The sequence below is a fragment of the Geotrypetes seraphini genome, chromosome 4 (genome assembly GCF_902459505.1).
Source record: "Geotrypetes seraphini chromosome 4, aGeoSer1.1, whole genome shotgun sequence".
Classification (NCBI taxonomy): domain Eukaryota; kingdom Metazoa; phylum Chordata; class Amphibia; order Gymnophiona; family Dermophiidae; genus Geotrypetes; species Geotrypetes seraphini.
Genome location: NC_047087.1, coordinates 14,546,393 through 14,573,390, shown reverse-complemented (window position 1 = coordinate 14,573,390; position 26,998 = coordinate 14,546,393). Strand labels below are relative to the sequence as shown.

Sequence of the window (26,998 nt, the reverse complement as noted above, 5' to 3'; positions counted from 1 at the left end):
TGAGAGCAGGTGTCTGCTCAGGAAGAAATATCCTTTTTGCCTCTGCTTTCCGAGACTGCGTATGAGCACTCTGACTTCCTATAGCGCACGGTTTGATCTGCTTTATTGATTCCAAAGCTCTTCCATTAATCTTCCTTCTGTTTCAGCACTGGCTCTCCTTCCTGCACCCCCTCATGGAAGAGGTAGTGCATGCATAGGGCGCTTGCCATCTGGACTGCGCAAACAAGCAGGAGGTCTTTGACTCCTTCGCCAGTTTGGGATTCCATGCCTTCATTTTTATTAATTGGGGAAATGGGGTGTCATAAAAACAAAAATTGCCACACTGGGACAGACTGAAGGTCCATCAAGCCCAGCATCCTGCTTCCAACAGTAGGAAATCCAGGTCCCAAGTACCTGGCAAAACCCCAAAGAATAGCAACATTCCAGAGCTGAGCTTATGATGTCATAACGCCTCATTCCACCAATGCCTAAGAGTCAACTTCATCAGTGATGTCACAAAGGTTTGATTTAGGAAATTATCCAAGCCTTTTTTAAAACCCCGCTAAGCTAACTGATTTCACCACATTCTCCGGGAACGAATTCCAGAGTTTAATTACATGTGGTGTGAAGAAATATTTTATCCAGTTTGTTTTAAATCTACTACATAGTAGCTTCATCGCATGCCCCCTAGTCCTAGTATTTTTGGAAAGAGTAAACAAGCGATTCACATCTACCCTTTCCACTCCACAGTATTTTATAGACCTCTATCATATCATATTCTCATTCAGTGGAGTGTGTGTGTGTGGGGGGGTTTCCTCTGCCTTCCTTTATAAGGAAGTGTGTGCAGGTGGCTCAAAAGAGCCGAGATCCAGGGGTTGAATTCTTCCAGCTTTACATGGAGCTAAATGGTTACTCTGCATGCTGGTTCCAGGATGGAAAGGCCTCATCCCATCAGGCAAGGAGTTCATGGAGAAGGTTCCGGAAGGTGGTAGGAGATAAAATCCACCATACACCATGACACTCAGAAAAAGTTTCAGCGTTGAGGGAATTTCTGCCAAATGTCTAATGATGTCCTGAGCTCCAATCACAAAAGGAAACTGAAACACCTTTTGACTCCTGGAATGGGGCAGACTGCAGGCTTTCAGAAGCCAGGTTGTTCCTCTGCCCGCATCAAGAAAATATTGGAGGACTGGAAAGGGCTGGGGGAGGTCAAAAATCCTCCAGACTTCAGGAATTTATCTAAGCCTCTTGTAAACCCAGCTAACTGCTGCTACCGCATCCTCTGGCAACAAGTTTCGGAGATTAATTACGCATTCAGTGAAAAAAAAAAATAATATATGCTCAAACACCACAGAGGGACTTTCAGGCCAAAGTCCAGCAATGCTTTTGGCACTAGGATTCCCCTCTGTGCTATTTTGCTTCTCCGTCCTGGGGTGGCCAATGTTTAAATCCTTGAGCTGCATTGTGCAAATGAAAAGACTTGACCTTTGGGGCTGACGGACTAAGGCCTCACTGAAAACCTGAGGTAAATTCTTCACAAAGATTGCTTTACTTTCCTGTTTATTAAATAAATAGTTAAAAGCGTGTGCTGAAAAACAAGCGACCGCTGAGGACCAGTCGCTCAAGCCCTTTCCGACTGCCCTGTCAACCCCAATCTGCCTGCCCCAAACGCCCAATTTAAACAAAAATACTTACAAGAATGCCTTAACTGGCAGTTACCATGCCTGTAGTAGTAAATGCCTTTAGATCTCCTATTGTTTGCGGCTATGTTCCCCAATCAACTGCCCCGTGGCGTTCTGTCTGGAAAGGGTGGTGGTTGTGTGGAATACCCCAACTCTCCCGCTGCCTGCCCTGACTCTCCCACCCTTCCCCGCAGTGCTAGCCCGTTGTTTTAACCCGCGGGCTTAAGCGGGTTAAAACCACAGGCTCCAAAAGAAGTGAAAAAAAAAAAAAAGAAAAAAAAAATCTCTGCCGGCCCGGAGGTCCTGCGCATGCGCTGGATCGCTTTAGAGCGATCCGTGCAGGCAGATGGAGGCGTTCCTCCGATCGCCCCCATCTGCATTTCGTCGTTTGTAGAAATCATCGGACCTGCCTGGATCAGGCACAGATCGGTCCCGATCGGGCAGGTTCGTGAATCTAGCCCCCAAAAAACTAAAACGGGGCATTCCCATTAGCTACGAATTTAATACAAATGAAAGCCAGTTTTTAGCCAATACATATTTTGGTTAAAAAAAAAGCTTTAAGAAAGACGGCAATAATTAAACTCTGCCCTAATTTTAACCGATTCCACCACTTATCAGCTTCGTCTTGAAAAGTGACTGAGAACACCGACTTATTCGGACGAGGATCTGAGAACTCTAGCTAGCGTCTTGCTTCAGGGATGAAGTACAGATTCGGCGCGAAGCACGAAGGTAAACCACCGTTTTAAAATGTAATAACACCTTTTATTGCACCAGAGGTAATTCCGCATTAACATGCGTTACTAAGCCCCTCGCAATAAGACTAGTACAGTCAGTGGCGTAGTAAAGTGGGCGGACGGTCTGCGTAGGGGCACCGGCACCCGTCCTCTCCTCCCCCCCCCCCTTGCCACACGTGCGCCCTTTCCCTTTCTTCGTACCTCTAACTTTCTCTGCGCGAGCAGTATTACGGAGTAGCTGCCCGCGTCGGTGTCGCCTCTCTCCGACGTCACTTCTAGGCCCCGCACCCAGGAAGTGACATCAGAGGGGTAACCGACATGACGTGGGCAGCAAGTCTGTGACGTTGCTCCCGCCATGAAAATTTAAAAGATACGGGAAGGGGGCATGCGAGGCAGAGACGAGGGTCAGGGGAGGGGCGCCACGCACCCTCGCTATGCCACTGAGTGAGTTTACTTCTCGCCCAGCGCAGATTTCTGCGTGCTAACGCCCTTCATCAATGGTTACAAGGGCGCAAAAACTTTGGGCCGACCTCACTGTAACCCACCCAATATGGCCAGGACATCTGTCCACAACGCAAAGCAAACGCACAGACTCACGCTGAGCGTCTGATAGGGCCATGACACCGGAACACAAAGCAACGTAGATATACACAACCCAACCCAGTGCTTTTCAATACGGTCCTCAGATCAGCCAGTCAGGTTTCAGGATACCCATAATGAATATGCATGAAATATTTGCATATATGGAGACAACACAAACAAATCGGTCTCATGCATATTGAATAGTAGGATAAAAACCGTTGCCCAAGTGACCAATCCCACTTTCTCCTAGTGGTGCCTTCCCTCCCTCCCCCCGCCCCCAATTCCCAAAGCATCTCTCCCACCCCCCACCTCCGTTCCCGAAGACTCTTACCTCTTGGCTCCTCGGCTTGTTTTGCGAGTTTGCGCAGTGCAGCAGCAAAGCTGGAGGAAGGTGCTGACTGGACGGACAAAGTGCTGTTAGACGCAGGGCTGCCGTTGGGTAACAGTGAGCCATTGAGAGGGGATGGGGTGAGGGGACTGACGGTGGCAGTGGTCCGAGTGGCTGTTGAAAGCATTCCTATGGAAGGTGACTTTGGCTCATGGCTCATGCCTGAAATATAAAAAAAAAAAAAAAAAATTAAGAAATTAATCATTCTCAAGGTTGAGAAATTACATCGATTCCCTCTCTACCCTGCAGGTATGTTCGCCCCTGGATCTGTGCCGATACTGAGAGCCGTTTTCTAGAAAAGCTAGAGGTTATTGGCTCCCAGAGGAACAAGCCTGTCCAAAACATCACCCAGGGTTATAAGTAGTATTATATCCTGCCACATCTTCACAGATATTTTACACATTACATAGAAACTTATACAATATCTGGTAAGAATCATTTTACATTTTAACATAGTCTTTCTGGAAACAGGGATTTTAAAGTAATATTTTTTTATGACTAGCTGTTTACACATTGGATTGTTCATAAGAGCAGGATTTTGATAGACTTATCATTGTATCGGATAGACCAGCATGTCGCAAACTTTTTAAGCTTTGCGGCTGGAGGGCGCCCGGAAATGCGCAGACATCCTCCAGCCACAGCTCTGAGCCTCCTATTACCGATTGGGGGGGGGGGGGGGGTTGCAGAAGGAGAGGTGAGAAGAAGGAGCAGAGACGCCAGCAAGGAGGAGAGGCTCTGGTGCCGGCTGACTGACTACAGGACGTGCCTCTCCTCCTCGCTGGCATCTCGCGGCACACCTGGAATCTGCCGGGGCACGCAGTTTGCGAAACACTGGGATAGACTTTAGTTGGAATTTTGGATCACAGTTGGAACCTCATATTGGTTTTTGAACATCCAAGTTTTCAGATGTTTGCGGAACTTAGAATAGGTCTTGGTGATATGGATCTTCGCAGGGCGTGCATTCCAGACTCCTGCGATCTCATAATTAAAGGGATTGTAAACTTCATGGCAGTATAGACTTAAAAACTGAGCGCCTGGAAGTCAAGAAGCAAATGCCACACGTTGATTCTCTCTAGAGTGTACAATCAGGTCCCCTCTGACATTCAAAGGTGTAACCCGAGGAACAGGGTTCAATTTCCACTGTGACTTCTTTGACCTTGAACAAGTCACTTAACCCTTCATTCCCCCCAGGTTAAAAAAAAAAACTTAGCCCCTGTTGGGCTCACAATCTAACAACACAGTTGATACTGTACTTAAGACACCTGTATTTATGTCTGCTCTAGACTGGCATACGTGTGGGCACATACATGCATGTGTTCAATTCTGGTTGTTGTATCTCAAAAAGATACATCAGAATTAGACAAGGTTAAAAGAAGAGTGACCAAGACGATGCTGGGGATGAAATTCCTCTTGTATGAGGAAAGACTAAAGAGGATTAGGGCTCTTCAGCTTGGAAAAGAGACGGCTGAGGGGAGATTTGATCGAAGTCTACAAAATCCTGAGTGGAGTAGAATGGATAGGAGTGAATAGATTTTTCACTTTTTCAAAAACTACAAAGACTAGAGGACACTCAAGTAAGTTACACGGAAATGCCTTTAAAACAAATAGGAGGAAACATATTTGCACTCGCAGAATAGTTAAGCTCTGGAACTCATTGCCAGGAGATGTGGTCACAGTGGTTAGTGTAGCCGTGTTTAAAAAAAAGATTTGGATGAGTTCCTGGAGGAAAAGTCCATAGTTTGCTATTGAGACAGATATGTGCAGTGGTTAAAGCTACAGCCTCAGCACCCTGGGGTTGTGGGTTCAATCCTCCACTGCTCCTTGTGACCCTGGGTAAGTCACTTAATCCCCCCATTGCCCCAGGTACATTAGCTAGATTGTGAGCCCACCGGGACAGACAGGGGAAAATGCTGGAGTACCTGAATAAATTCATGTGAACCGTCCTGAGCTCCCCTGGGAGAACGGTATAGAAATTGAATAAATAAAATAAGAAATGTTCAAAAGGCAGGGTTCAAAGAAATCAGATACGGAAAGCAGTTGAAGGATATAGGAGGGAACATTTATATAATAAAACACTTCCTATTAATCATCATAAGAGACAACTCCATGCAGCCTAAAAGACGGTGTCAGGTCAAATGCGCGCCCAGACAAGGGCTCCGACGGGGGGGGGGGGGGCGTGGGGGAGGAACCCTCCCACTTTACTTAATAGACATCGCGCCGCGTTGTGGGGGCGTTTGGGGGGTTGTAACCCCCCCACATTTTACTGAAAACTTCACTTTTTCCCTGTTTTTAGGGAAAAAGTTAAGTTTACAGTAAAATGTGGAGGGTTACAACCCCCCATAACGCCGGCGCGATGTCTATTAAGTAAAATGGGGGGGTTCCCCAACAAAACCCCCCATCGGAGCCCCTAAAAACTGTAAGTTTGAGCGGTGTGCGCCTCTGCGCTGCGCTCAATTGTCTGGGCGCGCCTTTGTCTTCCGTTGTCTATGAACCTAAAAGTCTCTTGAAGTTGCAACTTGCTAGATCAAGGCAGCAGGAAAGTTGGCAAGATGAGGTAACACAGGATCCCAGGGCTACGAGCCCAGGGCTGGGACCTCTTCATTACCACTGCAAAGGGTTCAGGAAGTTTGTCTCCCCCTCCCTCCCCCCCCCCACACACACACTAACAAAAGAACCTCTGACACACACTGAACCTCCCCACCCAGAAATCTTTAGCGAGTCCTGCCCTGACACCTGAAATAACCTGTGTGACAGCGGGAAGGCTTTACCCTTCTCCACCACACACCCCTGCTTTTAAACACAGATAAGAGATGGTGCCACTGCCCCCTGGCAGATTGGCCTACGCACAATGTTCATTCTATCATGGTACCTTCACAACAAATCTACCTGGAGACACTAGGCTGAAATGTAATCGGCACCAGACCCCATGAATGGTCCTGTCACGCCTTCGGTCTTATCGCACTTTCTATCGCTTTTGTGTGACTTTGGCATCGCATGTGCCAACTGTCAGGTGAATAAAGGTTCTTGAATTTGATCTGAGCACCATATGCAGAGGGAGGGAGAGAGGTCAGGGAGCATTTGTGAAAACTTGTCACCGCTCCTGGCTCTGCCAGCTCTGGATCAAAGTCCTTGCAAAGGGTGAGGAATGCACTGTCCTCGCTACCTTTACTCTGTTGGGTGGAAAATTCATTTTTGCCAAACTGACAAGAGTTAAAAAAAAAAAAAAAAAAGAAAGACACGTTCAGCGTTGGAACTAGGTTAGGGAGTAAAATAGGAGAACGGACCGAGCAACGGAGAATGCTGTCCTCACCGATACATCTTCTGCTGATCACAACTGCCTGGACCCGACCCTAGCGGCGAATGTTTCATTACATACAGCGGGGAGAAAGACCACTCTGTCTCTCCCTGTCCCTGTGACCTTGTTTATTTATCCCTCGCCCTTATCCAGGGCGAGTTACACACTTACATACAAAAACGCAAAATTACATATAACAGACAAGTCAAATCAATGACAAACATACCTACAAAACAGGAAAAACAATCCAGACAATAAAATACAGTAAACCCCCGCGAATTCACGGATTCAGTCTTTCATGGTATTTTCTGACTGCCTCTTCCGGGAACTGAAGTCAGGCTACACCACAGGAGCTGCTTTGATGCGCCAGATAGAACGAACCCGCATCTGATTTTCAGCAGCCCTCTCCTGCCTCCGATCCGCTCCTAAACCGCATTTGCGGTTTTTCAAAATTCACGGGTGCTCCTGAAACGGACCTCCACCCCATGAATTTCAGGGGAGTACTGTACATCGGTGACCAGCACCCTACTATCATCAATCTCTACTCTTCCTCATTTATTCAATCTCAGGCCCTGTATTTCATTTGACAAAACAGATGCCTTTTGAGTAATCTCTTGAAATTCTGTATATTTTGCTGTTGGCGAATATATTCTGGGAGGTCATTCTATTCCCTGGGCCCAATGCAATGGAAAATGCTATCTCTGGTTGATGTTAACCTCAGATCTCTTACAGATGGAATTTGCAGATCAGACCTTGTACATCTCGCCTCGGTATTAACCTGCCCTACGCCACTCTGCAACGGAGGAGGCCCCAAGTGGGTGAAGGCAGGCATCAGAACGTGGACGAGTCTTACACAATTCAGTACTTATAAATCTCTACCTAAAGATCTCCTTTCCTAGATCCTCAGTTGCCGCCAGGAGGCAGCATTTTACACTTGAACAAAATCAAGAGGAACCAGGGACATAGTGGTACCACAAGGAAGCCTCTGTCAAGCTCTTTCACCTTCTTGGCTCCTTCGCCTCCTTGGCTTAGGGGACATCACCCAGTGCTCTGTAATGTATCCATGTTCCAGTGTTTTGAGAATTAGTCCCAGCTTGAACACTTGCTCTGCAGGCTGGAGGCAGTTCAGAGGAGGCTGAACACAAAGCAACTCCGAGAGCCCTATACTGGAGGAGAGATCATTGCGAACCCCGCTCGGGTCACGGCCATCTGTGCAGCCATAGCAGAATCCAGTCCCGGAAGAGAACCAGATTTACAAAAATAAAGGAAAAAAGGTCGGACGGTAGAAAATACTCTCAGCCGCGGAAGCATGGGTTCCTGAAATCCACTTTACATCCAAAAACACTCCCCCACTGCTGGGCAGACTCCGGCTGCTTGTTAATCTCTTTCCTTAAAGTCTGTCTCTGAAAGGCATGGACTCCCCCCCCCCCCCCTGTGCCTGCAGCAGGTGGTGAAGCTGCTTTGCTCCGGCACACCAGGAAAGTGAGAAAGGATTAAAGATTTATCCAAGAAAGCAAAGGGCGGGCATCACTTGTACAAACAAGAAAAGGAACACATGCAATAACGTTATCATTGCAACCACGCTACGCAGACTGGAGGCACGCTGCCAGGCGCAGGGAAGTCACTTACAGAGCCTGGCCCCGCCATGCAGCCAAGTCTAGGGGAACCCCCTTACTGACCCAGCCAGGCATATTCTCCACTGTGTGTTTTGCAATAAGGGGGGGGGGGGGGTGGCAGGGAGACCATGTTGTCCAGTTCTTCACCTTTTTCTCTCCCCTTCTATTGATTTCTCTGGTGCTTGAAATATTATAGTTCTTTCCTTATTTGTGGCTTGAACTGTAAACAGCTCTGTTTGGGGTTTTATTTTAGCAGGGCAATATATCAAGAACTTATTAAACAGAAAGAGAAACCATAGCATGGGTTTCCTTTTCTTATTGTTGCTTTTAAAAGTAAAACCACCTGACCCTCTCCTCTGCCAAGCTGGCTCGGCAGCATTTATTGATTTTTTTTTTTTTTTTACAATCAGAAAGTGCTATCTAGGGTTTTACACTCAAAGCCTAATGGACTAACGTGAGAAATATTACACAGCTCAGCCAAGGAAGCTGGTAGATTTTGAGATTGTTGGGGTTTTTTTTCTCCACGTAACTCTGGCTGCCCTGCTCCAGGTGGCGTGGTATAACGGCTAGGCATCGCTCCCATCTGGGTGGGAGAATCGAGCTGCAGGCGTGACATTTATCTGCGGCTGCTAGCAGAGCGGAGCAGGTGCGCTGTCACCGTGAATCATCTACACAGACACAAAAGTGAGCACAGCTCTGATCGGCAGCCAAAAAAGCAGCTTCTGGGAGGACTGGTCACTGCAGAGAGAATTCCACACAAGCGTGTGATGAAAAGGCAAGCGATTTATACCAGCAAGCATTAGGCTACGACAGTGGTCTCAAACTCGCGGCCCGGGGGCCACATGTGGCTCGCCAGGTACTATTTTGTGGCCCGCAGTCTATGCTACTGTTGTCTGTACTAGTGCTGCCCACTCTTTGCAGCGTCCTCAGGCTTCCCCCTGGCCTTCAGCTAATTACCGCAGCCTGCAGAGAGAATCACCAGTGCTGTAGCGTTCCTTGCTGGCTGCCATCATCCTCAGCAGCATGTTCCCTCTGCCATGATCCTGCCCCTGACATCAAGAGGAGGGGCGGGATTGCGGTAGAGGGAACGTGCTGCGGAGGCCCATGGCAGCCTGCAAGGAACGCTACAGCACCGGTGATCCTTTCTGCAGGCTGCGGTAATTAGCTGAAATTAAGACTGCAAAGAAGGGGGGAATATGCAGGCCTTCGGGGGGGGGGGAAGATTTATAAACTATAAAGAGTTTTACCTCATGGAAAGTTGTCATTTCTTTAATAAGACATTAACTATTTTTTCTGCGGCCCTCCAAGTACCTACAAATCCAAAATGTGGCCCTGCAAAGAGTTTGAGTTTGAGACCACTGGGCTACGAGGAAGCAAGGACACCAGCATCAGGAAGAAAAGAAAAAAAGTTTCCTCAGTCCAGGAGTCGCAGGACTGCCACCCCGGGCGGCTCAAAGCAGAGCAGTTCAGAGGTCATTATTCTGCCTCTGTTAGTTTGCTTTTCGGTGCTACAAGATAGGTCCAGGGAAGTGACGAAGTTTTCCTCAAGGCCACTCAATGTCATTCATCATTCACAGCATGAGAGGCTCATGGTCTGGAGTACTTACTGCTGGCAATGTCTCACGAGCCAGGTAACCAGTCACACGCAACGTGGGGGGGGGGGGGAGAACCGCAAACCAAAACCATCGCTTAAAACTACCCCTCCCCCACACGGCTGCCCACTTGGAAACAGCATTAGGGGAGGGTGCAAACAAGGCAATTGCTTACCTGAGGCTGAAGAAGATGCGACTTACTGGGGCCATTTGCTCTCCGCCAGTCCACAGCATGTCTACCAGTGCTGCAGATTGAATCAAGAGCCCAGAGACACCCATCCCACTCAAACAACTGCTCAAGTCATCAAATCTGAGCGCCCTGCTCAGCTTCAGCTGGCATCTTCACACCCGATGATGGGCATTTGATGGAATTACACACATCTTCAACTAAAAGGGATCCCCAAAGATTCTCTATGAAATTACTTCCATCATTAGGGAACAAGAAAATAAACAGTGCGTCTTCTCAGGCTCCGCCAGAAGGTGTCAGCAGAACTACAGAAAATCCCAAAAGGAAGGGGAGAAAGAGGTGGAAAATATTTATGGTCCTCTGTCTTCAGGGCTGCTCAAACAGTCATCCACTTCTGCACCGCACTGGATTCATGTCCACAACATCCATTTAGATAAACGCGTGACTCCAAATGGATGGCAAGAGAAAATCTTTGCTTGAATGAGGGCTCTGGAGACAGTGCCTCCTTACACACAGTAGAACAGGAAACTATGGAAAAAGGGAAGGCAATCCCTGGGATATCAGGAACGGGATCTCCCTCCCCATAACATGTGCGGTTTACAGAGTAAATATACACACACATACATTCCAGCAGCCTTCAAAGACAACATAGAAAATCAATTTCTTTGGTCTGTGACTGCAAGACAAAATCCTTGGCTAGGACAGGTTACTTCGGCACCTCGGAGCTGGGCAGACAGTACAGCCAGTGTAAAAGACCTAAGTGAGGCCCCCAAGCCTACCTAAATCTGTGGCCCCCTTCAAAATTTATGCCCCGAGTCTCAGTTTGACATGCTGTTCCCATCACTCCCGCCATAGGCAGCCTAATTGTGACCAGTTCTGTTCACGTGTATGAGGGGGCTTCGCGTGAGCCAGACACACCACACATGGTCCAGTCTCTTTGACACTGGCAAGAGCCCTAAGGGTGGGCATCATCCCTCTCACCCCTTCCACTTCAGTGACACCTGCTGGCTACAGTCGCAATGCAGTCACTTGCCTGGCAAAATGGTGAAATCCAGAGAGGGCACTGTGACCTGCAGTTCACGGCTCTTACACAGTCATGCCAGTTGATAACTCCCATTCCAGAGAGCTCAGCTGGCCACAGTAGACAAGTTCCAGGGTAGGGGTACCAGACAGCAGTGAGCGTGGGCAGGAGGTGAGGGAGTTATTAACTCACTATCTCCCCTAGAAAAGACTCCCCCCACACATGCACAAGAGTTCATCGTTATCTCTTTCTCCATAGCCCGTGCCTCCTGACTAATTAACTCTCCAGAGCCCCTTGTACTCTGAAACAGGGGCTCGTCCCCAGCCTATCGCCCTCCTTCTCCCAGGAACCGCTCAAGCAGCAATTAGTAATCAGCACTCTGCCCGTCTCCTGCAGGTCCTGTAATCACTCCTCGCCTTCCTCACTGGCTCCCTTCCCACACCAGAGCCAGGGCCCACACTGCCTTCTCTGCTCTGTAATTAACGACATTTTCTGCTGGGTCCTAGTTCAAGCTCGCCTGCCCTCCACCTTCAGGGTAATTACAGCCTGCAAAGCCTCACACAGCATGTGCTGGCATTCGCTCAGAGAAACCCTCCGCGTTTCCTAATAATCCTTCTTGATAATTTTCATTAGGGGGAATGAATGTTTGTGAACAAATAAAGCTCGCTCTTTCAACGATATGTCTCTTCTCTACCCCTAGCGAGGGAGCTGTGCAGACACCGCCATGTTGCATTTAGAGGTAGGACCCCTCCTCCCTAAGTACATGTCTGCCCCCCCTCCCAACACACGTTACATTGGCTGTAATTGCTTTATGCATCTCCTGAATCACTACAGGTAAGATCTAGGCCAGGGGTGGGCAACTCCGGTCCTCGAGGGCAGGAATCCAAACGGGTTTTCAGGATTTCCTCAATGAATATGCATGAGATCTATTTGCATGCACTGCATTTAATGCATTGTGGAAATCCTGAAAACCCGACTGGATTCCGGCCCTCGCGGACCGGAGTTGCCCATCCCTGATCTAGGCCATGTTTTCCAGCTCTCATCAAAAGGTAGTGATCCTTATCACAATGTGAGCCAACCTGTACCAGCACAGATGCCAAATAAAGGAGCGACTGGAGAGAAGTGCCATTTTACTTCCTACCTGAACTCCTCAAGTATTTTCGTACCAGAAGACTACACACCCCACAATGCTTGGGAATAATGGTTTAATTCAGCTTTCCTAGACACCACAACTTGCCCAGAGCTTTTTACCCTGAGCTTCAGGTTTGGGGATATAATAATAATAATAATAACTTTATTCTTCTAAACCGCCACAATCTTGCGACTTCTAGGCGGTTTACAATCAAGAGAGCTGGACATTCAGCGAAACACAATATGCAGATTTACATATGAAATCCAGATAGCATAGACTTTAAGAAAGTAAGAATACAGAAATACAATTTGCTTAGCAAGAGTATAAGATGTACATTTTGGTAGGTAATGTCCGAGAGGACCTGTTTGGAATAAGCCATATGTTTAGAAAATAACGATAATATAAAGATAATAGATTATATGAATCACATATACAGGGTGCCCACAAAAACATTCCTTGATTTTAAATGGTTACAAAATCAAAACTTATTGGAATATGTTTCTAAATAAGATGACAGTAAATACAAGGCCCAAAATGCACGGTTAGCAAGATCTTAAACAATCGCTTGCACTTTCACCCTTATAAGCTGCAATTGGTGCAGAAGTTACAATCTTCAGAGAATGCAATGCGACAAAATGACCAGGTGGTCCTCAAGTGGCCCCCGAGATCACCGGACATTACTGTTTGTGATGTTTTTCCTTTGGGCGGGTACGTGAAAGACAGAGTGTATGTACCTCCACTACCCGCAACTATGGATGGTCTGCAGGAACACATCACTGAAGCTATAAATGCGATCACGCCGGATATGCTTCGGAGAGTCTGGTCCGAGCTCAATTATCGCATCGATGTGTGCCGAGTAACAGGTGGGGCACACATCGAGTGTTTGTAATCAACAGATACCATCTGAAACTTTATGAGTTGATAAAACCGTAGCCTCAAAGGTGAAAGAATATTCCAATAGATTTTGGTTTTGTAACCATTTAAAATCAAGTTTTTGGCATTGGAGGAATCAATTTCATCATCTATTGTTATTTGAGACTTGGGAAGTTAGGCGTTCGGCTAGGAAAATTCGTATGTTTATGGAAATTTGGGATCCGTATATTCAGAATCTTTCAACTAAGGCAAGAAGTTTAATTCTTAATGTTTTACATCAGGGATCTCAAAGTCCCTCCTTGAGGGCCGGCAATCCAGTCGGGTTTTCAGGATTTCCGCAATGAATATGCATTGGAAGCAGTGCATGCACACAGATCTCATGCATATTCATTGGGGAAATCCTGAAAACCCGTCTGGATTGCGGCCCTCAAGGAGGGACTTTGAGACCCCTGAATTGAAGCTATGATTATTTATCTAAAATTCCAGTTCTTTATTTTTATTATTCTTTGTTTTTGTCAACTTTCATTGGGTTTGGGGGGGTTTAGTATGATTCTTTCAATAAAAAAGTTAAAAACTAAATTTTGGGGAAGGATAGGGGGGGAGAGGTCAATAGGAAAAGGGAAAGGGGGTAGGAATTAGGGGGAGGGTATTGAGAGATGTAATGGGTATTTTGGAAATATATTTTGAAGAAATGAAAGATATTTGATGGAAATTAATATGATGAATTTTAATTTAATGACTATTTTATTGTATTATAATATTGTATATTTACTGATTTCTTCAATAAAAATGTTACAAATTAAAATCAAGGAGTGTTTTTGTGGGAATCCTCCACTATATTCCGAGTGGGCAAAAAAGCTAAACTCATAGCAGCTGGGGAGGGGGTGGAGAAGAGAACTGGACAAAGTCTTCAGAGAGACAGAACCACTCCTGCAGTGAAACAACAGCCGATACCAAACCCACTCCACAGCCCATTCCTGCAGGAGAGTCTACGGCAGGGGTAGGGAACTCCAGTCCTCGAGGGCCATAATCCAGTTGGGTTTTCAGGATTTCCTCAATGAATATGCATGAGATCTATTTGCATGCACTGCTTTCAATGCATATTCATTGGGGAAATCCTGAAAACCCGACTGGATTACGGCCCTTGAGGACCAGAGTTCCTCACCCCTGGTCTACAGGAAGGAAAGAGAGATTTCAGGGGACCTGGTACGGGCACTTACGTATCATGTTATCTGTGCTGCAGGAGCTAGGAGGGCACAGGCTGGAGCACATGTACCCTTTCAGTTTGGGCAAGTCCCAGGTTTCAGGCTGTCCTGTCACATTTGAGAAATCAAGGGAAACTTGAAAAGCCGTCCTGTGTAGAACTGAATCAGGAATGGAAATTTATACTTGAAATCAAAACCTTAACCCGAACTCTGCTTCTAAAATAATACCCTGGCAGGCTAAGGAGTGAAAGGGACTGCGCCATACTTCAGGCGGGTGAGAAGAAAAAAAGATTCTTTACCAGGCAGAGAAAGGCACAATCCTGGAGGCTGGAGAAATGAGAGCTCTTTGGGACAGGGACTGAAACTGCAGGTGGTTCGGTACACTTCTTTTATGACATATCCTATACTGGCGGCACACAAAGAGTTACTGACATGTGTGGCCAGCACAGAGGTAAATTCACAGGCTACACTATATCCAGGGCCCACCCTTGGAGAAACAGAAAGAACTTACAAGGAATATTCTATCTATTTTCTGGCCAAAATGGTTAAAAATTCTCTCTGAAGCCTCTCTAGGGATAGAGAGTCTCAGTGTGGAAATAAGCACCTTCCAACTCTTCTGCCAAGATTTCTGGCCAACATAATTTAAAATTCTTTGACAGACCTGATTACTGCAGAGTTAAAACAGAGGCTAAAGCTTAGAATGTGTTCATCAGGAATTAGAAGCATAAGCATATTGAGCACCTACTGAACAGCAGTGTCACCTCAGTCCTGCTACAGCTGTCCTCAAGAACAAATCCTGAGCCAGAACTGGATCAGAGAGCTTCCAATCTGCAGTAAGTGAAGGTTTGGTCAAGTTCCTGGAGGAAAAGCCCATAGTCTGTTATTGAGAAAGACACGGGGGAAGCCACTGCTTGACCTGGTTTGGTAGCAGGGAATGTTGCTACTCCTTGGGTTTGGGCTACTGGGCTTGATGGTCTGACCCAGTAAGGCTATTCTTATGCTCTTATGACTCAAATAAATATTTAACAAGAAACTAGACAGACACAAAAACATCATAGTCAAAAAGAGAGAGAGGGAGACTTGAGACTAGCTCAAAGCCTTTATCTTTTCATTTTATCAGGCTCTCTGACCTTTGGAAAGTTCCTTTACGCAATCCCCTCCCAAGAGCTGGACAAGTTACAGCTTAGAGTCTCACACTTCACTAACTTGGAAAACTATTAAACCTAACATTTACTTCCTACTTAATCAAAGGGGGGGGAGGGGTGACTCTTAAATGTTAGGCGTAACAATATGCATAAATCTACCCTTCCCACATTCCAATCCCACAGAGCAGAGGTGGGATTGGAATCAGGTTTCTAGAGCAGTGGTTCCCAACCCTGTCCTGGAAGACCACCAGGCCAGTCGGGTTTTCAGGCTAGCCCTAATGAATATGCATGGAGCAGATTTGCATGCCTGGCACCTCCATTATATGCAGAGCTCTTTCATGCATATTCATTAGGGCTATCCTGAAAACCCGACTGGCCCGGTGGTCCTCCAGGAGAGGGTTGGGAACCACGGAAGGGGTTGCCCTCTGCAATCCCCAAAGACCCAGAAAGTAGGGTTACCACCTGACTCCATGTCAAAGGGTAAAAGGTTCATCCACTCCTGGTTTTACTCCAGTGCATACCGGGAAATATAGCCCTTATTGACCCCATTGGGTTTCCTGTATACCCTGGAGTGAATCCAGTTCTGGCCCGGCTTAATTCTTTACGATAGGGTCAGCCCTCTCAGATATCTGGGGTAGGGGCTTGTTAAAAAGCCAGTAACCAGTTCTCAAATTCCCTCCGCGATTAGAACAGTAATCCTAAGCACTATTAAACATGATACACCCTCCCCCACCAAACGACTGCTCCCCCCTTCCTTCTGTGGCTGCTGGCAGCAGGAGAGATAATAATAACATCAAACAGCCAAGGCTGACACTTGATGGCACGGTGAAGAGCCCCAGCTTCAGCCTTTATCTAAATGAGCAGGCCTGCCAATCTTCAAAGGTTCAGCTTAATTAGCACTCCTCTCCCTGGCTGTGCACAAGGAGGGGACAGATGTGACATGAGAAACACAAGTGAACCGAGGCATTCTCCTCACACCTGCCCGGAGCTTATGGAATTTCCCAGCAGGACAGTGGTCCATCCAGCCAGAATATGGCCCATCCCCACCAGAGGGGATTCAACTAAACCACTATAGCAGTCTCTAAGGCCATCCACAAATTCCACCCATATATGGGGGTGGATGAGCAGACCAAGATTTTTCAGCCACAGTTTGGCAGAGGAGGACTCCGGTACCCTTCTCAGTGGGAGAAGTGCAGTCCTTCCCATTCCAGACACTGGGAATAAGCAAATTATCCAGCTGCTCCAAAGGCCTGAGGTGAGCTGGGGGGCTGGATATCAGGATTGTTCGGTGGTAAGAAAGGCCAGAGACAAAGAAGTCAAATCAAGAAAGGCTGCTAAAACTTAGGCCACCAATCACCAGACTTAGGTAAAGAGCTTCGATTATGCTTATGGAATGGAGGAGGGACCTAGTGTCTCAGAACCCTGACTGCAGCTCCTTGCGACTCGTGCCGGCGTTGACTTTCCTTCTGACGTCACCTCCTGGCCCCACAACCCGGAAGTGATTTCAGAGGGGAGCCAGGCCGGAGGAGTTGCTTGCAAGGGCAAACATTTGAAGAGGTGGGGAGGGAAGGGAGGATGCGAGGGAGTGTGGCGGGGGTCTATGTCCATCTACTATGTGTTTCTGTACGTTTAATTTTATAAATGTAAATTGCTTTGAAATTTTTTATAAGCGTTTTATCAAATGTTAAAGAAAACTTGGATTTAAAGAGGTACGGGGAGAAGAAGAGAGGGCATAAGTGTGGTGTATGTGGGGGTGGGTGGGTGGAGACAGCGCTCAGCGTGACTCACCCACCACCCTTACTATGCCACACTTAACACTTGCCCCAGAAATGTAAACCGCTTTGATTATAACCACACAGAAAAAGCCGTCTATCAAGTCATCGTCCCCTTTACCCATCCTCCCCTCCCCCTCTACCTCAGATCCCCCCCTCCCGTCTACCTGACCAAGGTAGATCCCCTTGGGTCTAAGCTTTGAAACCCTGGTGAAGCAGGAGTCATCCTCAGTCGTTCCTGGCCACCCTGGCTTGGCTTTTAAAATGGATACTGTGAACTCTGCTGACAGAAGGGGTAGCACTGAGGGACAGTCGGGGGGGGGGGGAGGGGGTGTTTCTTCATCTCTGCTTCACCTCTAGATATTATGTAGCTGAATAGTTAGAGAGCCAGGGTTCAACATCCATCCCACAGTCGCTCCTTGTGGTTTCGGGAAAGTCACTTAACCCTCCGAAGCCTCAGATACTAAATTAAAATTGTAAGCCCTTCAGAGACGGGGAAATATTGTGCCTGAATATAACTCTTCTCGTATGAGGAAAGACTACAAAGGTTAGGGCTCTTCAGCTTGGAAAAGAGACAACTGAGGGGAGATAGGATTGAAGCCTACAAAATCCATAGTGGAGTAGAACGGGTACAAGTGGATCAATTTTTCCCTCCGTCAAAAATTACAAAGACTAGGGGACACTCGATGAAGTTACAGAGAAATACTTTTAAAACCATGAGGAGGAAATAGTTTTTCATTCAGAGAATAGTTCAGCTCTGGAACAAACTGCCAGAGGATGTGGTAAGAGCGGATAGCTTAGCTGGTTTTAAGAAAGGTTTGGACAAGTTCCTGGAGGAAAAGTCCATAGTCTGTTATTGAGGCAGACATGGGAGAAGCCACTGCTTGCTCTGGATCGGTAGCATGGAATGTTGCTACTCTTTGGGAATCTAGAATCTTGTTACTCTCTGTGATTCCGGAACCTTGCTATTCTTTGGGATTCTGTATGGAATGTTGCTACTCCTTGGGGTTCCGGAATCTTGTTACTCTCTGGGATTCCAGAATCTTGCTATTTTGGGGGGATTCTATAGGGAATGTTGCTACTCTTTGGGAATCTAGAATCTTGTTACTCTCTGGGATTCCGGAACCTTGCTATTCTTTGGGATTCTGTATGGAATGTTGTTACTCTTTGGAATTCTAGAATCTTGTTACTCTCTGAGTTCCGGAATCTTGCTATTTTGGGGGGATTCTATAGGGAATGTTGCTACTCTTTGGGAATCTAGAATCTTGTTACTCTCTGGGATTCCGGAACCTTGCTATTCTTTGGGATTCTGTATGGAATGTTGTTACTCTTTGGGATTCTAGAATCTTGTTACTCTCTGGGATTCCAGAATCTTGCTATTTTGGGGGTATTCTATAGGGAATGTTGCTACTCTTTGGGAATCTAGAATCTTGTTACTCTCTGGGATTCCGGAACCTTGCTATTCTTTGGGATTCTGTATGGAATGTTGTTACTCTTTGGGATTCTAGAATCTTGTTACTCTCTGAGTTCCGGAATCTTGCTATTCTTTGGGATTCTGTATGGAATGTTACTACTCTTTGGGATTCTAGAATCTTGCTATTCTTTGGGATTCTGTATGGAATGTTGTTACTCTTTGGAATTCTAGAATCTTGTTACTCTCTGAGTTCCGGAATCTTGCTATTTTGGGGGGATTCTATAGGGAATGTTGCTACTCTTTGGGAATCTAGAATCTTGTTACTCTCTGGGATTCCGGAACCTTGCTATTCTTTGGGATTCTGTATGGAATGTTGTTACTCTTTGGGATTCTAGAATCTTGTTACTCTCTGGGATTCCAGAATCTTGCTATTTTGGGGGGATTCTATAGGGAATGTTGCTACTCTTTGGGAATCTAGAATCTTGTTACTCTCTGGGATTCCGGAACCTTGCTATTCTTTGGGATTCTGTATGGAATGTTGTTACTCTTTGGGATTCTAGAATCTTGTTACTCTCTGAGTTCCGGAATCTTGCTATTCTTTGGGATTCTGTATGGGATGTTGCTACTCTTTGGGATTCTAGAATCTTATTACTCTCTGGGATTCCGGAATCTTGCTATTCTTTGGGATTCTGTATGGAATGTTGCTAACTAACTAGTCAGTCAGTCAGTCACACACACACACACACACACACACACACAGACTTGCTTATCCAGTCTTCCCCCTATTCATGCACCTTTCTGACTCCATTTGCCACTTCCTTTAACTTAGATAAAGAGCCTGTTATTCCATCTCATCTGTCTATGTTTTCCACCTCCTCTTCCACCCTCTGCTGTATTGTATTAATACTGAAAGTAGCATACTCTGCCATAGTGTGAATTGTTATTTGAATATTTTTACTACTGTAATTGTCTATTGTCTTGTGTTTGACTTGCTGTACAACGCCTCGGGTGAATGTCTTCAAAAAGGCTGCAAGCCAGTCAGTCAACAGCTAAACAATGAATCCACTTTGCATTATTTCATGTCAAGAGTGCTGCCTGGCTCTGGATTTGGAGCAGACCGGTGCAGATGGAAGGTATCCCAGGCTCAGGGTCACTAATTTGCACAGACGACTTTCCAGAAGCCGACGTGCCCCTGACACTGGGTATCCTGGGTTGGAAGATAAAGCCTCAGGCCTCTGCATGAAACCCCGGAGGCAAGTGACGGGCGATCAAGTGATGCTGGAGGTAGGAAACATAGAGCATTAATCAGGGGACCACCGAGAAACAGCTGGCAGCCCGTGCAGCCCAGAGGGGCGAAATTAAAATGCAGGGCCTGGGGGAACAATGTCTGCCACCCAACTAAGCACTTCCACAATGACTGGGGGGGAGGGGAGAGGGATGGAAATCAATATCTACCACCCAAAAATAATACGAGGGAGATCAAAGTCTGCCACCCAAACACTTCTGTAATTCCTACCACCAAGCACCAGAGCAGAAAAGATCTTTTTGTGAGATCCACCGATGGCCTTCTCCATGCCCCCCCCCACCCCCCACATACTTTGCTGAGGGGAGGAGACGTCAGCCCAAACTCATGTGCACAGGATTTCTCATTATAAATGGGTAAACCTATGCGCCAGGCTCCCAGGCAGAAGGAAAAAGGACGGCAGTACCAGCTCCTGTGTGCGAGAGCCTGGGTGTCAGCGTGTCTGTCCCTGGTGCTAAAAAGGAGAACGTGCATTGAATACCAATTGCACGAGCCGTTGATCGCAGGCACCGCGATCCATCATGAAGCCAGTTAGAAAGATAGCTGTACCGCAGCCCGGCTGTCACCACTAATGGTCCCCTCTCCCAGAACACCTGACCATTACCACCATCTGCAGACATCTGTTTACCTTCAGTGTCATTAGTGCTTCTCTTCCTCTCAGGCACAGAGATGAAGATGAAAAAAAAAAAAAAAAAGAGGGTGATAAATGCACGGGGAGCGGCTGACTTCATACATGAAACATAGAAAAAAGCGGCAGAAAAGGGCTATAGCCCACCAAGTCTGCCCATTCCAAGTATCCCCCCCCTGGATTTACTCCCTTAAAGAACCCACGTGAGTATCCCATTTTCTCTTAAAATCCGTCACGCTACTGGCCTTTATCACCTGGAGTGGGAGTCTGTTCCAATGATCCACTACTCTTTCGGTGAAGAAGTACTTCCTGGAGTCGCCATGAAACTTCCCTCCCCTGATTTTCAGCGGATGCCCTCTGGTGGTCGAGGGTCCCATGAGCCAGAAGATATCATTTTCTGACTCGATGCGTGCCGTGATGTACTTGTACGTTTCAACCATATCTCCCCGTTCCCTTCTTTCCTCAAGTGAGTACAGCCGCAACCTCTTCAGTCTTTCTTCATACGTGAGATCCTTGAGCCCCATGACCATCCTGGTGGCCGTTCGCTGAACCGACTCGATCCTCAGCACGTCCTTTCGGTAGTGTGGGACTCCTTTCGTCTGCGGAGACTAGAAAAGGGGGCTGATAAACCCGGATGTGTCTGGAGCAGGCTCTGCCCATAAGCCCCGTGGAACCCGAGGCCAGGGGAGATATGAAAAGTCACGCTAAAACACTCAGAAGGTGTTAGCAATGCACAAAACAAAAAGTCAAGCAGTGAAACCAAAAGAAAGACCGCGGAAGTGATATGCAAGATTCAGGATCGTTATGAAAAGTGATAAACTGTTGCTTTCCAAAGAATGGTTCCGTTCGGTTGAAAACCGGGACCCAACAAGGTCCAAGGTGCTATTTATCCATATGAAGTATAGCAGCTAAACATAAAATTCATTAAAAAGAGGCAGTGGAAGGCATAAGATGTATTTTATGTTTAACCATTATACTCATTATGGTATATGGCAGCTCAGAACGGTTTACATGAATTTATTCAGGTACCCAAGCGTTTTCCCTGTCTTGGTGACCTCACAACCTGAGGCAATGGGGGGATTGTGGGTGCTGAGGCTGTAGCTTTAACCATTGTGCCACTCTCTCCCATTTAGATAACCTGAAAACTTGACTGGCTCCCCCTGGGGGTGCCCCAAGGACTGGTTTGAGACCCCCCCCTGCCGTAAAGGTTCCAAGTCCTCCCACAATTCATTCAGCCAATCCCCCACCCCCTTCTAGTCTTTAAGGGACTTAGGGCCTGTTTTACAAAGCCGCACTAGTGGCTGTGCTGCTGTAAGGGCCCCGAAGCCCATAGAGATTTAAAGGGCTTCATAAAACAGGGGGTTAGATAAGCTGTCTCAATAGGATGGCTGGGCTTTTCCTTGTTCTGCCTGTTGGTTTTTCTTTCAGGGGGCTGCGTGGACAGCCACCTCTTACCCCAAGGTTACCAAAGCTTCCAAACACAAGAGCCAGACAGCGAACTGATGGACTTGCAAAGCCTGCCACAAATTCATCGTCCATCGAAGCGACCCCATAAGCAATCCCTACCACAAAAGCAAACCTGGACCCTCCAAGAGGAGATAAACGAGTTGATTTATTCATGCCCCCCCCCCCTCCTCCTCCCCAGTATTTTTTTTCAAAAACCCTCTTGAAGGTTTAAAGTTGGATTATAAAGGTCCCTTAGTTTGCCTCTTAACCCTGGGTCGCACCCCACTTTTCTCCAGGCAGCTGCACTCCCTTACCAGCTATTTTGCATAATTTCCCCATTCTAATTGGCCACTATTGTTGCGGGGAGCGCTCTGGCGAATGTGTGTGCGTCTGAATGCGGATGAGAGGAGGTCGCCAGCTGATCGCAGGCATATGTGCTTTTAAGGCATATGAAAGGAATGTCTGTTTTCAAGAAGAGAAACAGGAGACATTGAATCAGTTGATTTGCTAAAAAAAAAAATTCTATTCACGCCAGAGAGCTGCTAATTCAATTATTTTCTCAGAAGAAATGTTAAATGCAAGTTAGAGATTTGCTCAGGTATCAAGGTAAGCAGAGGCGGAAACGGTCTCAGGATTTTGGAGGTTAAATTATGAGGCAAATCTACAAAGAAAACAGGACCGCAAGGGTGTTGCACTGTGTGGTTCTGGGAACTTGCCAACAGGATACACCCTGCGGCAATTAAATCTTTTCTTCAAATGCTTCCTGGCTTCCATGAGCGGCCGGATTATTCTTTTTATTTATTTAATTGGTACTTATTAACCACCTCTATGAAGAGATTCACCCAAGACTAGTTTCATAATGGACCCCTAAACAAGCTGGAATCTCTGGTCCATACACGGTTACAATGCCATAACCGTCTTACATTTTGGGGCTAGGTACAGGGCCTTTCTGGCTTTCGGGTTTACACTGAACCAGAATCACAATGGTGGGAAGTGTGTGGGGGTGGGGGTTGTATCCCTAACATCCTGCTCCCTAACTCCACTGAGTGGCTAATCCAGGTCACAAGTACCTGACAGAAACTCAGATAGTAGCAACATTTCATGCTACCAATCTCAAGACTATGGACTTTTCCTCCAGGAACTCGTCCAAACCTTTCTTAAACCCAGCTATGCTAACTGTTTAACTACATCCTTAGGCAATAAGAGCTTAACTATTCTTGAAGTGAAAAAATAATTTCCTCCTATTGGTTTTAAAGCATTTCCATGTAAGTTCTCTGACTTTGTAATTTTTGATAGAGTAAAAAATTGATTCTACATCACTCAAGGATTTTGTAGACGTTGCATTAACTAGTTACTTCTCCACTTCTAGGGTGAAGCTAATAGTGGAAATAGAAACCTTGACCACAGACTGATGAAAAATCTTAGGGCTAGATTCACTAAGCCCACCGATCAAGTCCCGACCACTTTGCGACCCGATTTCCCTCCGACCCGATTCACTAACCTCGTGGCCGATCATCCTCCAATCCGATCCGTGCATGCAAATGAGCGGAAACGGCGTGTAAAGTAGGCCGGCAGCGATTCACTAACAAAAAACCGGAACACCGAGTGGGCTGGCCGATCAACAAACAAGCGGCTGCTGGGGACCAGTCGTTCATGTCATTTCCGACTACATCTCCTGCTCTCTGCCCCGTTCGCCACCATGCTTCTGCCTCGACTCTCCTGCTCTCTCTGCCCCCGAGCGCCGGCCTGCTTCTGCTGCGACTCTCCTGGCCTTCCCTCACAGTGCGAGCCCATAGTTTTAATCCATGCAGTCAGTTGGGGGCGTGATTCCGAACATCCTCATTTGCATGAGGATGCTTCATGAATCAGCCCCCTGCCCACGGATCCGTGGGCTTAGTGAATCTAGCCCTTAGTGCTCAAACTTGTTAAAGCTTGGGCTAGAATAAGATACTGTTATCTCTTTCCATCAGCAAGATAACATCTTCATTACCCCCTCCCTCTGGACAGCTATGACTCTACATCACCACTTCATTTTGTACAAGACTGACCAAATCAGTTAGCTTAACGGGGTTTAAAAAAAGTTTTTGATAATTTCCTAAAAGAAAGTCCTTAGACCAGAGATGGCTTGGGGAAATCCACTGCTTATTCCTAGGATAAGCAGCATAAAATCTGTTTTACTCCTTGGGATCTTTCCAGATACTTGTGATCTGGGTTGGCCATGGACCTTCAGTCTGTCCCAGTACGGCAACTCTTATGTTCTCATGGTTTGAGAGTCAGAACCTGTACTGACCTCTCTTCTAGGAAGGTGACGGAGCTCATTTTAAACACAGGGAGCCTCAGAAACCAATCCCCAGAATCCTCAGACAAGCCCCTGAGGTCTTTCAATACAGGGAAGTCTGACGAGGGCCTTTGGGCCATTTGAGTGTAAAGAAGGTCCATATTACATAACAGGTCAGACACAGGCTCCTCAGAGAGATTAGGGAGACCCTTGAAGATCAGACCCAGGTGCTTGTTAAAACAGGTAAACGGCCAGTCACATTTCCAGCCATCTGGTCCTTTTGACCTCTTTGCTAAATGCATCAACTGAAGCTTGCCAAGAGAGAGAGGCTTAATAAGGTCAGGTCTGCAATGATTCAGAGGATAGGAACTTCACACAGGCTTCTAAAGGCAACAGGTGCTATTGCTACCAACTTCCATTCATTACTCAACAGGGCGAGGTTCCGACCAAGATTAAAGGCCCCGTATGTCATTCCCCTAACCATCATCTCATTCCAGCCTACTTCCTTGCATCTTAATGTGTGCAGACACCCTTTATCAAAAATCCACCTTTGCTGGGGGTGGGTTCTTAACTGTCCTGCCACCCAGCACTGCGACGCTCCCTCTTTCCTGCCACCTAATGGGAAAAGATCCTAAGCTCTTCCACCATGCCACTGGCCAATGAATATGGCCTACAGCAGTGTTTCAACTCGGTCCTGGAGTGCCCCCTTGCCAGTCAGGTTTTCAGGATGTCTACAATGAATGCGCATACACTGCATCTGTTGTATGCAAATTTCTTTCATGCGTATTCATTGCGGATATCCCGAAAACCTGACTGGCCAGGGCCGAGCTGAGAAACGCCGGCCTCGAGAATCTGACATGATCGAGATGCAGAAAGATTCTAATTCATGGCAGAAATCAATGCAAGGAGGGAAAACTAGGAACACGGCACCAGGGGATGGGGGGGGGGTATCGCATCTACCCCTCCCCCTCTCTTCTGCAGCAGAACTACAAGGATGCATTTCATGCGCCTTTACCGTTCCCTAAGCCAGCAATTCCTCCATTAGGCTATTCACTTTGCATGGGCTCTGCCATCGATCACTCAGCTACGGATCATTGATCCAACAAGAGTCAAGCAGCAGAATAATGAAAGCCTATTTTGAACTTGTGCGTGCTGGTAGGGAGGGGGCTGGCCCCTCGTCTACACCCCCCATGTGGACTATTATCCTTCTTGTATCATTACCATACACATCCAAACCTTCCCTTCTCAAGCAAAATTTCATTAACAAGGAAACACGAGTTTGCCCAGTACTATACACTTCAAGGGGGGGGGGGATATTTCTTTGGAATCCTTAAATCTGAGGTGGCCCACTTACGAGCATCATACGTCTTTTCACCCGTTATCATCCATCTCAAATCTAGCTCTATTTATTAGATTTTCCGAGTTCTTTCTGTCCCCAGACATGACTGTCTGACAGCCATTTTTTTTTTAAACTCCGTACGTATCGTTTCTTTCCAACATACCTCTGAGTTGGAAAGAATGACCTGCCTAACAGCTGAACCATGCCAAGCAAGAAACCGGGGTTTATTTCTGGGCCTGTCTTTTGCGCCCCCAGCCCTCTCCCCCCCCCCCCTAATACCTTCCCAAAAATTAAAATGATGAAATATTCAAGAGAAATCAGGCAGCAGTGAATCTGCCAGCATGCAACAGGGGCACCCACCACTGGCTGAACAGAACATACACTTACTAATTACCCACCAGCTAATTACCACTAACAAGCTTCTCTGCCCTCTCTTGCCACTCCAACACCCCAGGCCAGGTCCAATCAATTAAAAAAACAAATGAGAAGGCTAAGAAGGAGGAGGAGAAGATGTAGGAAGCTTAATAAGGAGGCTAGAAGGACTCCATCCTCTGTTGCACTCGGTAATAATTTACATACTAATCAGAGGTTCTCATTCCCAAGACCTCTGACACTCGGGTCCTTCGCAGAGGCCTGTGATGGGAAATGGATGAGGTGGAACTGCCATGACCTAAACACACACACACACACATCCTATTGTGTTACATCCTCAGATATGCACACCCTCACAAACACCCCCTGTTGTGTCAATCCTGATTTGCACACATGCACAAATCCTGTTGTGTTAATCCTCAGATCTCCACACTACGCCTTGCTGTGTTAACCCTGATTTGCACACACACACACACACACACACACACACAAATCTTGTGTTAGTCTTCAGATCTACACACACACACCCCATGCTGTGTTAATCCTGATTTGCACACAGACAAATCTTGTTGTGTTAAGTCTTCAGATCTATCATTCTCATGCATTAAAGGAACAGGCCAATGGCAAATGTGTCAGTTAAAAGCCCAGGAGCACCAGGCTTCTGGGCAGCTCTCCAAAGCCGACTCCTTCCCCCTCATTCCCTGCGGATATGCAGGAGGAGCCGAGCACGGCCGAACCGCCCTCAGAGAATCATTGTTCCGGGCACAAGGAAAAAGAAACACACCCAGCAGATGGCAGGTATAACAAAGCAGCTTGCAGTGGCCAAACCAATTATTTATCTAATTATGAGTTACCACTTAACCACATGATCTTTCTGCAGAGTTGTGGGCAATTAAAAGCAGGATGATTATGTGGATTATGCAAATATGGCTGGAGCGGGAGTGACTAAATTTGGAGAATCCGCATTCACACAGGCTGGTGTTGGAATAGGCAGTCAGGGGAAGGGCAGAGCAGA

At 46.8% G+C, this 26,998-nt stretch overlaps 1 protein-coding gene across 4 annotated transcripts in view; it reads right to left on the bottom strand.

The window, feature by feature from the left end:
* GSE1 (Gse1 coiled-coil protein) overlaps positions 1-26,998 on the bottom strand; it is a 750,299-nt gene that overhangs the window by 114,882 nt on the left and 608,419 nt on the right. For all 4 annotated transcript variants that reach the window (XM_033940699.1, XM_033940700.1, XM_033940701.1 and 1 more), the window contains exon 3: positions 3,309-3,527. In XM_033940699.1, coding sequence (XP_033796590.1) covers positions 3,309-3,527 — 219 coding nt within the window. The remainder of the gene's footprint in view (positions 1-3,308; positions 3,528-26,998) is intronic.